This window comes from Anopheles arabiensis, chromosome 3 (genome assembly GCF_016920715.1).
Source record: "Anopheles arabiensis isolate DONGOLA chromosome 3, AaraD3, whole genome shotgun sequence".
Taxonomy (NCBI): Eukaryota; Metazoa; Arthropoda; class Insecta; order Diptera; family Culicidae; genus Anopheles; species Anopheles arabiensis.
The window spans coordinates 26,003,466-26,017,809 of record NC_053518.1 but is presented as its reverse complement, the minus strand read 5'-3'; the positions used below and the strand labels follow the sequence as shown (position 1 = coordinate 26,017,809).

Below are 14,344 nucleotides of genomic sequence, written 5' to 3'. Positions count from 1 at the left end.
CAGCAAAGCGGATGAGCTGGAAAAAGCTTCCCAAAAATGCCAATACCATCTCGCTCTTCTCGCATGTGCGTTTCCTGAATATCGTTTCCCTCCTCAAAAATCAAGCCCCTCGTGTCCCCGGGGTCCCATTATGAATCGAGTGTCAGTCGAAAGCTGTCAGACGAATATTCGCTATCAGAACACATTAATAAATTATCTTCGCCGATTTGGTGCTGACCATTGCGTTTCAACCACTCCTCCGTCGTTGCCATGTTGCCATTCTGAGCGATTCGTTCGTTTTCTCTGATTCATTTTTGATTATGGCATTTGATTCCAATGGTCATAACTTTAGATTTTTTTTCTTTCTTTCCCTGCTGCTGCTGCTGCTGCTGCTTTGCACAGCCAGATTCTTTCGTTTCGTTGTTCAAGGTACGTGGATCGTGGTACATACGATCGAATGGTTCGATCGTTTGCTGAACTGTCGTCTCGAGAAGGTTTCAAGACGTTGATGAGTTATTTCGCCTTCATTCCCTAATGGCAAAGGTGCGGTTGAGTGGTGTGCTGGTGGTAAATCGCTGGTATTTCAGTGTGGCGTGCCACAGGATCATATTTATTTTTTCGATTTCGATCAGTGATTGAAAAACGGGATAAAGGTTGCTATATTGTACCACGTTTGCTTGCAGTGAGGTCCGTAGTCTATGACCTTTTTAATGAATTATTAGAAATATCATCATTACCGGATCGACACGATTAATTCCTTTCCGAAATGCGTTTCTTTCTTCTCTTCGCTTTATTCGTTTCCTCTGATTCCGCCTGTCTAACACTTTTGTCAACCCATTTTAAGACCGATCACATAATTTTCCTGACATCCATTAGGTGAACCCACTAAAAGCGCTCGATCCCCTGTTCCGGAGCGCGACTAATGATTTGGCAAATCACCCGGGACACAGCATTAGCAAACACACCGTGCGACGTTTGAAAGCGTTGATTAAAGCCTACGTGCCGTGGCTGGTGGAGAAGAAAGAACAAATTTAAATCCTTCCCGCTGCGTTTGCTGGTGCTAGCGTTCTTTGCTGCGTTTGGTGCCACGCCATGATCCTCCCTGATCCTCTTTCCGATCGTAAACTATCGGCACACCACGCCGCTAGAGGAAGATTAACATTTCGCGCACGATCGCCACAAACAAACAGGAAAGGAAACAAATATAATGAGCACGGGGAGAAAAACCGGCTCCACCAGGCCGAAGAAAGAATGTCTAAAAATAAGGCCTGAATTTATATGCATCTGTCTTCCTGTTTTTGCGGCTGAGAGCCGGGGAGCTGGGCGCGAACGCAGCCGGATCGGACGGTACATCCTTTCGGGTAAGGGCTGGCCGGGAAGTAGGCCTCGGGTTGATCGAGCGCACGCGCCTGCAACATAGGTGATGAAATTTGGCGCATAAATTTCTTTTCCAAAAAAAAACACAAGCAACATCTCCCAGGTGCCATATCGCCCTCTTGTGCCTGTGTGTGACGGCGTGTTGCGTGTTGAGAGGCGATATTTATCTATTCGGGCTCGGCTGTATGGTAGCGTGTCCAGCGTTGTTATTAGGATTTCTCTTGCCGTTTTTTGTTGCTGTTGTCGTTGATGTTGTTTGCTAACCCCTCCCCGAATTCAGTTTATTGGAAATTTTCGATAAATTTCAGATTGTGTCCAATCTCGTCACTGGTCGGGTGTGCGGTGCGGGCAGCCTGCAGGTAAGATTTGGCCTTTTGATACTGCTTCTGGCGGGCCACGAGAACGGCCATGTTGTTCAGCGCCGATGCGTGGGATCCGTTCGCGGCGATGCAAAGGCGAAGGCAACGGCGGGCCAGATGGATGTCGCCGGTCGTCTAGGCAGGAATCCGGGAGAAACACAAGAACAGTGCGATCGAGAATCCATTAGCGACAGGAAGGCATTTAATGATGCTGATAACTAATGCGATTATGGAATGTTTCATTACGCGATATCTTGAGAATGGTATGCGTAGGCTCGCGTTATTAACTTCTCTTGATTAGCTCCAAGAAGATGGTGGATGGGATAACTCTAGTAGAAAGAGCAGAGTATTCCTTTCTAAGATCCATGTATCGAAACCTGATTTGGAATACTATTGAGTATAATAGGAAGTTCTTAGACAACTTGCGTATATCTTGTGATGTTGAGGAATCTTAGGGACGTTGTAAGTAAAATAGTAGCACCTACAACTTTGGGGAAGTCTCCTTTTTTGAAGACTACAAGAATATAAGAATAGAATTCTTCAACATGAAGTACTAATTCCTTTTGGAATTTCAGCACCAATATCAGACAAATACAAACAGCCATAAAACGCGTGAACAAGACCTTCAAAAATAACTTCTAATCTACTTACCAGAGCGACAAAGCTCAAGTTGTAGTACACGTCCGCCCGCAGCTCGCTCGTCGTCGCCATCCTGAGCGCGCGCTGAAAACAGGGAAACACTAAATCCAGCTGCCCACCGTACAGACAGCACAGCCCAATGTTACAGTACAGCTCCGCACTATGCCCTCCCATCGACAGGATGCGCCGGTAGTACAGCAGAGCCGTTTCGGGCTGATTGGCATAGAAGTAGCTCACCGCGATACACGCCAGCGCCTCGGTGTTCATCGGATCGAGCGCCGAGATCTGTCTGTATCGGCGCACCGACGTCGCCAGATTGCCAACCAGCTCCAGTATGCGTGCCTGTTGCGTTAGCAGCGCTATCTCGTTTGGTTGCTTCTCCAGCCCCTGCTTGCACACCTCCAGCGCGGCCGTCGGTTGATCGATCTTGACGTAGATCCGTGCCAGCAGCAGCACCACATCCGGATGGTGCAGATCTTGCAGGGCCGCGCGTAGGTACGGTTCTGCCTCGCGCGGACTTCCAATGGCGATTAGACAGCGAGCCTTCTGCGCATTCCACCACCAGCCACTGCTGGCATCGGTGAGCAGTTCGGCCGTTCGGCGCCTTGCCAGGACGGCATCACACAGTGCCATCGCCTTGCGGATGTCGCCCTCGTGGTAGTACAGGTACTGGAACAGTGGCTTGGAGAGCGCATCCCGTTCCGCGTACTTGTCCGGATGCAGCCGGGAGATGTGAAACAGTGGTCCGGTCGGATCGCCGACCGCAAACATGGAGGCCGATCCGAGGCGCAGGTTGCGGGCGGAACCACCGGCTGTAGTTCCGGCAGCGGTGCGGGACCCGGTTTTAAGGGCCGTCTTGTTGCCGAGCGTTGAGGCGGGCCGTTGCAGTGAGAGTGTTCCGGGACGTGACTATAAAGTGATTAGGGAATAAAATAAGAGGTGAACGAAGACTCTGGGAAGAGGTTATTTTCATTTCATTTTGATTACAATGCCCGTAATTGGTCGGCCAGTTCCGGTACGCGGGCGGCTCGCTGTGGTGGCGTTGGCGGAGGTTGCTGGTTTGGCCATCGCTGTCCTGATCGAGGTACCGGGACGGGGTGCCGTAGCGATGGTCTGCGTGTCCAGAATATCCTCTACCGTGAAGACGTCGTTAAAGGAAGAAATCAACACATATCGGAGAGGTACAAAGCAGTCAAAATTAATTGCATACGTTATCATGTTAATGGATGTTATTTAGTAGCGATAGTTTTCCTACTCGTGTTAAGTTAAGCTTCAAGTCCATTTGCCATATCCTTCCTATAAAGCATTCAAAATTAGATTTTTGACAACTATGATTTGAGCAGTGTAAGATCATGGCATTCATCATGCAATTTTAAGATAATAATGGCCAGAAAAGTAGATTTGAAATTCATTCTACAAAAAATGTTGTTTTCTCTAGAATTGTGTAGAAATTGAAATTTTTATTCAAAACTTCTTGTTGAGACAAATTCAGGTTCCAAAATTAAGCAATAACTTAATAGATATTTAGACTTGGGTCTTATAATCACTCTTAAGATTGAAGTAATTAAAAAAGTGTAATAGTTCTAAGGGAACAGCAGAATCAACAGCAAATGAAACAAAAACATCTTGTAAAACATTCAGTATACCCAAAAAACTTAAAAAAAAAAAACATTCAAAGCAATACAACTCATTGCCCCACTTAACATGGAAAAGCGTACGCCCCTACCATTGCACCAAAAACAAGAAAAAACAACAACAACAAAACCCACAACCCCACGAACAAGCGAAATAAGCCGGTGGCATCTTCGGTTGGTAATTTTAAAGATTATGGAAATGACTTGGAAACGAATTGCAAATCTGCCAACAACAGCAACAACAACACGCACAACATTCCTTGATGGACAAAAGAGAGCGAGAGAGAGAGAGAGAGAGAGAGAGAGAGAGAGAGAGAGAGAGAGAGAGAGAGAGAGAGAGAGAGAGAGAGAGAGCGTGAGTGAGTGAGTGGGCGAGAGCAGCCCCCTCCCTCCCGAACCCTGGGGCACCCGAAAAGGGTTTTGAATTGACTTCTGGAATCGAAAAATTCCAATACCCCACACTTCCACAAACGCACCAAGGGACCAATGAGTAGGAGGAAAAGGTGAGGAAAGGAGACGAGCAAAAACAGAAGGAACGGCCTGCATTCCTGCACCGGCGTGGCCTCGAAAAACAAAAAAGCTTTGCAACGAAACGAACTGTAAGCTCGCTCGGTCAAGCCACGGCCATGGAGGAAGATTCCTTCTGAGGGTTTGAGTTGCCTCTTTTTGCTTGTTTTGGGGCGGGATGGCAGATTGCCGAGGAAGAACAAAACAAAACCAAGCCAGTAGCAAAAAAAAGGTGAGATGTAGGGTGGATGTGACGGGGGGAGGGCTGGGAGCTTGTAATGTGGGGTATGATGAAAAGAAAAATACAACATTTCGGGGTAGAATGAGATTGCTACTGTGCAGCAGCGCTTGTGTCGTTTGCTGCTGACCACATCTGCTGGTCAGAGCAGAAAAGGGTGGAAGGTTTTTATGTGATACTTGTATTTTTTTTATATTTTGTACGTGTGTATGTTGGTTGAATGAGGAAGAAAAAGGATGTGGTAGGCACGGTCGTTGGGTGCTTTTGAGGATGTTTAGCAATGTTGGTTGCAGCGAAGAAGAACGCGTTGACGCGAGGTGCAGTAGAAAATTAGCTCCTCACTTTCCAGCATCTCTGCTGGCACGGTAGCCCCTACGAAGGAAAGGAGTAAGGTGTAGAAGAACAAAAAGAGGGAATGCACAGAAAAAAGCTTCACAGATAGCATGCAAACAATACACAACAGCAAAGAAAGGGAAGTAACAACATATGTGTGCCAAGCTTGTATAGGCAAATGCGAGACATACAGCCTTGAAGCCAGGGAAGGGGGGAGAAAAAAGGGCAAGGAAAGTCTCTCTCTGTATCTCTCTTTCTTTTTCTCTCTCTATTCGTCTCTGTCACCCTCTTTCTGAGTTTCTTTTGGTGAACTGGTTCGCGTAACAAAAATGAGAAGCACCAAAAAATATGTATAATAATAATCAAGATAAAGGATGTGCATGTGCATAAATAAAGTGCAGCGTGCGGTTGAGGTACGGGGTGCTCCACACTCCCTACTGTTCGTACCGGTGAAGGGCCAGGAAGTGAACAGAAAACTAACCCTTAACATAAAAAACCGGGCAAACTGATCGAGGAAGAAAGAATGCAACAAAAAGGAAGGAAGGAAGGACGGCACAGAAAAACGTGCACAGGAAGCAGAAAGGGGATAGAAATATTCTCTCTCTGTAACACGAGGAAAAGGGACGCGTGAGGTCGTCCATGTAAAGATCCCTGGGGGGCATCGAAATACCACACCCGGGGACGTTGGGGGCCTCCCAGCAACGGGAGAGGTGAGTGTGAAAGATTTCGAGCTTGAGTGTGGTTTTTGGTCTTCCTTTTGGGGTTCTCTTGTGTGTATATGTTTTTTTTGTAAAGTTTTTCGATATTTTGCACACAGTACGAAATTGTGTAATACCCAGGCGATGTTTTTTGATAACGAGAAGCATATGCAGTGTTATTAAGGCCTTACTAAGACATATTGTGCGTCGCAATAGGGACTGATTGAGCGAGTTTTTCAAAATGTCGAAATTTCAAATCAAATCAACTGGTGGTCGAGTTGTTAAGCCCTTATTATGAAAGGATAACATATCGAGATTTCCAGATCCAGACCAGATTTTAAACAGCTGTTAATTGCAAGATTGTTTAACATTGAGGCCCTTCACGATTTTAGCCAGCTTTTTTATATGGAGTTTGACGGTTAGAGGCTGAAATCATGTAAACACTCCATACAAATCCACACACAAAACTAGCCTACGATTTTCGTTCTAGATTATTTCAGCCTCACAGCTAGAATTAGATTCGAGAACCTGCTCGAAAAAAAGGCAAAAAAGGTAAAGTTTTCATTTATCTCAAAGTGCATTTAAGAGATCAGGTGGTGGAATATAGAATCAAAGTGTATGTAGTCCAGGTGGTCTCATAGCATGTTTTTTTTATAACCAAATTTGAAAGTCTTTTTTGATAGGACGGGTGAAAACTTTTGCTCAAACAGGCTTTTTGGTAGCTTGACGAATACACAAAACATTCTTAAAGTCTTCATTCAGAATCAGAAGCGATAAAAACCAGACTTTTGAATACATACACCTTGGGATAAGCTCACCTGTATATTATACTCACTTAGGTATCCGCTCGAAAACTGCTATACAATCAAAACAGCTGAAAGGTCTGTTTCAATAATAAAAATGTTTTCTATTTCCAGCCAATAAGCTGAAATTTTAGCCTGGATTCATATTCACCTGGTCCGTCATATTGGATTTCAGTAATTGTATACAAAAAACATGCATTTAAAAATGGATTTCTTGTTGTATACTTAGGACTTTTATTAAACTTAAAAAAGTCAATCAAAACCAGTTTTAACCTTTCTTGATACAATGTTTAAATTTATCCTTGAGCAAAAAAAAAAATCCATCCCTCGTTATCTAAGCTGCTCACACCCGTGGTGAATCGGCGTTTGTTTACATATTTTTCACACTGAAATAATCAAGGCTGAAATACTGAAGCTAGTTCTGCGTGTCCGTTTTCCAAGGAGTGTTGACATGATTTCAGCCGCCAACTGTTAAACTCCATAAAAAAGTCCCCATTTATATTAATTAGAATTTTAAAAAGAAAAACTTTAAACAAATTAATCATGAACTTGTATGCTTGTTCTCATTTCTTCCTGAATTTTACAACAAACTTATCTTACCAAAAAAGGCCTATTAAAGTCTTTTGAGCCCACTTTTACAAAAATGTCACCTGGGTTTGCGATCGTGCGCGAGAGTAATGCATAGGATTGGAAGGAAGCTGCAAGAACCGACCAGTCCGTTTCGATCAAGGGTCCTGAGCTCTTCCCGTTGCTTCCTCTGCCCCTCTCCCCCATCCACACATCTCCACCTTCTGCACCCCATACGATTCACGAAACGAGCGCAAACGTTTCCGAAAATAAATGGCCCACCGATCCCCCTCCTCCCCATCCTCAACCCCAAAAACTTACCCGTCACATCATCGTCCGCCTCGATATCGTCGATGTACACACGCTGGGTCATAGATCTCATTTTCAGCTCCCAAGGACCTTGATGAAGGGTATTCTGTTGCAGCAGGCCGTTGCACACCTCGATGCACTCGTCATATTTCCGTCGACGGAATAATGATATGGCAGCGAAGAAATTGTCCATTATATAATTTGCTCTCGTGCTTTCTGCTTCGTCGTTGTGTTCCCTGTCTTCCCTCTTCACCGTTGCTCTTCAACGTTGCCTTCCTCCCTTGCTTCTGAAGCTGTCTTGTGCTTGTGCTTCCGTTTCGTTTCGTAAACTGGCGCGAGTTGGTTGTTTGGTGGGCATGAAATTTCGAAGCAATTTTGCTTTTGTCTTGCTGGTTGGCTGCGATGTCTGTAGCTTTTTGGTTTTTTTTCTCTTGTAATTCGGTTTTGTGTTTTTCTTCCTCCCCGTTGTCAGTGGGCGGAAACCTAACGATCCTGTCCGAATTTCCCCGACCGCGAATGATGATGACCGTCTATTTGGGATGGTTTTGATTGCACGAATTGCTAGGTGGATAAAGGATATCGGGATTGCTTTAAAATTGGTATACTTTGTATAGAAAACAGAGTCCCTCGGCACGGTTCCATCCGGGGATGCTGTCTTGTTCCCTTCCGCGCTCTCGCTATCCCCACGCGGGTTTGTTGGAATGTTCGTGCAAATTTGTAGAACGATTATCGTTTGTGCCTTTGGTGAGGTTTCTTCTTGTTCTCGAGGACGGGGTCTCTGGTGTCTCTCTAACTCAGCCCCATGCTGCTGCAGCGTGTGCTGCCCTTGATTATAGTGTGGTTTGAAGGTTTGGCTTGAAGAAATGCACAATAATTGTGAGGCACAAGTTAAACACTGTTATCTTCTTGGGGTTCGCTCAAAATCTCGTTTTTTTTCTGTTTCGTTTCTTTTTCTCGTGATTTTACTGATTTTATTGCTTCTTCAGCTGGCTTGAGAGAACACGCACACGGCATGGGCTGGAATGTTTTGACAGTTTGTTGTCGTTTTGGTATTTGCAGGATTTCCATGGCAACGGTTTGTTGTTTACGGCCGCTACTGGAGTTCCTTATTATTTGGATGTCGGGTGTATAGCAAAATAGCAACAGACAATGTGGGAGCATAAACTCCAATTTGTGTGACATAAAAGGGCAAATTTTGAGGGTTTTTTTAAAGAAAAAAAGCATAATAGAGATTCAAGAAAAAAAAGAAGTGTTCAATTGTGAATGAAAAAAATAAAAATAAGAACAACATTTTTATTAATTATTATTCTTGTATTTGGTTCATACATGGTGAACAACATATGAATAATTCGATAGTACTGGGAATAGTTCTTGAAAACTACAGTTATGTTGTGCTCTTTTAAAATGGATGTAATAAATTAAGCGATATTGTATATTTCTCTGTTAAGGATAGCTTGGTCTGGTCTTTTATAAAATGGCATCGCTTATTTGACAAATAAATCACAGTTGCTTTAAATAATTGTTGAATGTTTGAATCGTTTGAATAGTTAATTAATAATAGGGTATCGAGGGTATTTTGAGCACTTGTTGTAACGTTTTTGAGAATGTTTTTAAATCACTTAAATCATTTATTGTTTGCCATTTTAATCGTGTCAGTATGATACTGTTAGTCTTTATTTACTAAACGTTGTAAAGGTTCAATGAACTTTGCAAATGAATTGTAAATAATACTTGGTAGAGTTATTCTCTATCTATTATTCATTGCGAAGGGTCCTAGACAGTTCAGCAAATGTCAAAATAAAGCGTAAAATGTCACTATTGTCAGGAACCAGGCACCTCCATCATATTCAATTAAAAGTAAAAGCTGCTGTAAAAAAATGCTTTAACGTTTATAATGAGGTTGAATGATGGTGAAAAATGAATTGAATGATGGAAAATTTAAGAATTTTATCCAAGCTATCGGGCGTGATAAGCACATCTCACACTTTAAATATCAAAATGAAAACATAATGAAAATTGAACAAACCGCTCAGTATTTATCATTCTTCATGTTCTTTTTTTAAATATACTGCATACATTTACTATACTAAAGAATGAGTAGTACAATGTTTGTTTTAAATAAAAAAGTCTTTAAATATTTAAATTCAAATTCAAATGTAACAACTAAAGCTGTTTTCCAAAAGCCGTCAGTTTGAAGTCATTCTTTACATGGTGATTTCTCTATAATGGTTTAACTAGGCATTTATTATTTCTATGTTGCTAGCTATCATTTTTCATTATTCATTTAATTAGTTATGCAGTAGGGAAAACAGAAACAAATAATAAAAATGACAAATAATAAAAAATAATAAATTCAAAATTACAGAAACGGTTTTTGCACCTACGGTTGTAATGCGGGACCCCAGCCGCAAAATCGGGTTTTCGCCGCGATTTTCGACCAAGCGAAAATAAAAATTATGCCATTTGTATGGGGCGAGCACACACACACGAATTATGGTTGTTGATTATGGGCGGGAAGATTATGGTTCTGACTTCTGTTTCACTCTCGCTCACAGACGATGATGTCCCTTCGCATTCTCTCCATGTTATCGGCTCAACGGTATGGTTGTTGATGCTCTTTCTCACACATGAGGAAGTTTTCTTTCTCCTTGTTTTCCACATGTGTGGCATTGGCATTGGCTGCGAACGATCATCTTCCTCACGATTTTTTAGTTAGTAAAAGGGAAATTGTTAGAAGCAATGGCTCTGGCACACCAAATGCTATACAAATTCTTGCACGTTGATGTGCCACACTGTACGGAAAGCGTTTTGTGACTAGCACAACCACAAACACAGTATATTTGGGACACATTTTGGTATACTTTTTCTGCGGTCGAGCAACAATTAAATGCCGCATATTGTATACACTTTAAACCAAACGGCAATATGCTGCAATCTATTAATCGTCACTCTGGTGCTCCCTTCGACCAGCGCCCTGACTCATTGAACGCATGCTGTGATGAGACCGGTTGCTACGAGGCCAGACGAGATCGATTCTTATCCGGACCATCTCCCGGATAGAAAGAACCGACTATTCGATAGCGTGATTTGAGTAAGGTTAAGAAGTCGTTTCTGCCCTGTCTACAGCATTGTTCGTTACGTCAAAGAAGAAGAAGAAAATTTGTACGGGAGGTTATGAGCTTGCAATGCCGCACACGGCCTCGGCACGTGGGGGATGGCGAAATCACCTGTACAACAAAGAGAGCAGGGAGATGGCAGGGAGCTGTGGGGTCTTATCGGCCACGGGCTGCAATCGACCAAGTGGTTCCATGGAGCGCTGGTATGTGGTCAGCGAGTGCGCTAGGTAATTTGGCAGGCGCCAATCCGACCCGTGGGTGCAACGAGTTCGAGTCGACACAAATGAACTGGATCGTTTACGGATGGTTCCGACAGAGAAGGATTACGCTGGATCCTTTCCTCGGGGACCCACGCGGCCTCTTAGTTTGATTTGGCCTCTGGTTAATCCACCCCTGCCCGCACCTTACTATTCTTTGCCTTAAGGCTTACGGAAAATACAGTTTACATTTGTTATTCTAAACTATGATAGCATTATTGAACAGCAATACGAAAGAAAAGGAATGGGAATGAAACAAGGGGAAAGGAAGTAAAAAAATGGTGAGCTAACAAGAGCGGAAGGAAGCGGAGGAGCAGAAAGGGTGATAGTCGAAGTGGTGAGATGAGAAGATGAAAGCGGGGATTGCGTGTAGTAGCGTTTACTGTTCCGAAGCGACGATGGGTTCTAAACAATGGGGGACGAGAGCGAAGCGAACTGAAGGGAGCATACAGGAAGGGATCAACATGCATTTTTTTAAGTCGATTTTCTTCGTTCTGTATTGTCCACATTGTCCACATCAATTTTATGAGCTGCGGATCGTACAAAGCTTCTTCATCTTTTTCTTATTTGACACAGTAACCATTGCTTTTCTGCCTGCCTCAGCCACTTCTTCTTCTTCTTGGCGCAACGACCTACGCGGTCATGCCGGATAGTTAGCCGTTGCTACGAGAGACGGTCCATACGAGGCTTGAACTCATGGCGAGCATGTTGCTAAGTCGTGTGAGTTGACGTGACCTGTTACTAATTGGTTTACCCCTAGCGAGATAGGCAGTCCTGGGCCACTAGGATGAAACGAGGCTTGAACGCAGGACGGTCACGTTGTTGTGTTTTGTTAGGGTAGCACGACAACGAGGGTCAGCTGAAACAAATCAAGTCATACATAGAATGCGGGGACGCGTGGAGCAGCTTTGTGCGTGAAAGGACCGACTGCATCACCGGCATTTGAAGCTCCCGGGGGCCGGTCGCCACAGCCAATCCTCGAGCGCAGCCGCAGCGCTATCGACAATGCATGCCGCATAAACGTCACTTACGCATGCTGCGTCAATGGCGAGTGCAGCGACGGGCTAGAACACAACTCTCTATGCCACCCTCCAGTTAGCGATATGGCCGCGCAGAACCATCCGCAACGATAAGGCGTCTCCAAAAAAGGGCGAGAGAAGATGCAAGCCAGGCAACGCCAGCGAGCGATGCGTGCGCCAGCTAAGCCGAGGCGAGCACTCCACGCTTACAGCAACGAGCGAGAGGCAGGGGAGACGTGCCTTTCTTTCTTCCGGAGAAGAGCCCCCGTTAATTAGGAAGAAGACGGTACAACATGGAGGTTCAATCCTTATCTGCATTCCCGATTGTGTGGGAAGGAAGGAGAGGGGGGGGTGAGGGGGGGAATTGTGCATTTTTGAATGAAAACAATAAAAAATGAAAAGAAAAATGTCATCATCCCTCATTTGAATATTTGACAATTTTAAGCATTGGTTGGCTTCACATGTGAGTGCAAGTGCATTGATGATCGTCCTTTGATTGATTATTTTTTCTCACAAGTGCAACTAATTGCACTAACAAACAATATAAAACCCGTACGCAGCATGCATCCGATCGATCCGGCAAATAGCTTCAACGGTAAAGCTATTCATACATCCACACGACAACTTGCACGCTGATCAAATCCAGATTCGAACGATGGCTCTAGCCAACGCGCAATGCATCAAGCAGCCAAAAAAAAGGGAAGGAAAAAAAACAATAACCAAGTCAAGCACACAAGGCAAGGTCAAACATTCGCCAATAACTGCTGGGAGAGAAGCGTGGGAATGAAGGAGGTGGGGAAGCAACGTCACTCAAAACGAATATGATCTGGGTGAACGGATAAAGAAGACAGCAGACAAGCGATATCACTCCCGCTACCATGTGAGAATAGCGAGATGGATCGTACGGTACCCACAGGGAAAGAGTAAGGGGGAGAAAGAGTATCGACTTTTTGAGCCACCTTTTTTATGGTCATTGTCCTAGACAAAAACCACGAGCGAAATACTTCAGAAAATCTGCCATAATTGTGGCGTTTTTCGGCTTAAAAAATTCGCTTCGTCGTATATTGACTTAAATGCGACGAGCACCCGACGTCGGGTGAACGTTCACACGACGTACACCCGACGTCGGACATATTTGAAATTGTCGGTTGGGGATAGTCTCCATCAGGGATAAATATGTTTCGTTCAGTTGTAGCGACATCTAGTAGCGATAAGAAGTAACTAGCTTGAATTTTGCTTCCAACATTTGCCGCTTGAAGCGCTAAATACATAAAAGAGAAAATGTGTTTTGCTCTCCAGTCTCGTGGACAGCCGGTCTCGCGGTACTGTCGTCAAATTTTATGACTTAACAGCATGCCCGTCAGAGGTTCAAGCCCCAAATAGACCTAGCTGCCATACGTAGGACAAACTATGGGGGCGGGGGGGGGGGGGGGTTATCCAAAGCTCACTGAAAGCCACCCGACAAGTGGTACAGGCAGGCCTTGACCGACAACCATTGTTGAGCCAAAAGAAGAAGAAGTTGTTCACTTGAAGTAAAAAAGAGATGTAGTTTTTCAAGCAAAAGCAAATGTTTTCATTATTTTACATACTGTCACAAAATCAAAGTTAAAACCGTTGTTAAAACCGGGTCGTACTTATCTGAGGAGTTTTTTTGTACGTCAGGTGTCCCTCAGGGTTGTGTGCTAAGTCCACTTCTGTTTTCTTTGTTCATCAATGATGTTTGTAATGTTTTACCTCCTGATGGTCATCTCCTTTATGCGGATGATATCAAAATCTTTTTACCTGTGTCCTCTTCTTCTGATTGTATGAGTCTTCAGCATTACCTTAATGCATTTGCTCATTGGTGTTCATCCAATTTACTTCGCCTGTGTCCCGAAAAATGTTCTGTTATTTCTTTCTCTCACTCTCTTTCTCCTATTTTATTTAACTATACTCTCTCTAGCGCTTCCCTCTCTCGTGTTATGTCCATTCGTGACCTTGGTATTATACTTGACTGTCGTCTTAACTTTAAACTGCAGATTGATGAGGTGCTACTAAAAGCAAATCGAACCCTTGGGTTTATCTTACGTTTTACCTCTATTTTTAGAGATCAAAGCATCATAAGAATCCTTTATTGTGCTTTGGTAAGGCCTATTCTTGAATATGCAAGTATCATCTGGAATCCTCCCACTATTGATGGCTGTTCGAGAATTGAAAGCATTCAGCGCCTCTTTACCAGGATTGCCTTTCGTCGTTTGTTCGGTGCTGCCTCACTACCTCCCTATGAAACGCGATTGCAGTTATTCAATCTTCACTCCTTAAGCTTCCGCCGCCAAGTGTTTCAGGCTTGTTTTATTGGTGGCATATTACTTTCTGCTACTGATGCTCCTGATTTACTCTCGTCCATCTCGCTGTATGTTCCCTCTCGTTCTCTTCGTCCACGTGATCCTCTGTCAATTGAAACACGTCATACTCTTTATACTTTCAATGACCCTCTTCTGTCCTGTTTCAGGTTGTTTAACCACTTTTA

At 43.9% G+C, this 14,344-nt stretch overlaps 1 protein-coding gene across 1 annotated transcript; it reads right to left on the bottom strand.

Annotated features, from left to right (window-relative positions):
- Positions 1-768: 768 nt before the first annotated feature.
- Positions 769-7,636, bottom strand: LOC120904487 (tetratricopeptide repeat protein 8). The gene is made up of 4 exons (XM_040314497.1): positions 7,456-7,636; positions 3,342-3,487; positions 2,367-3,263; positions 769-1,850 (listed from the first exon to the last, which is right to left on the bottom strand). The coding sequence occupies exons 1-4, from the start codon at positions 7,634-7,636 to the stop codon at positions 1,638-1,640; spliced, it is 1,437 nt and encodes a 478-aa protein (XP_040170431.1). The 3' UTR covers positions 769-1,637.
- Positions 7,637-14,344: the final 6,708 nt, after the last annotated feature.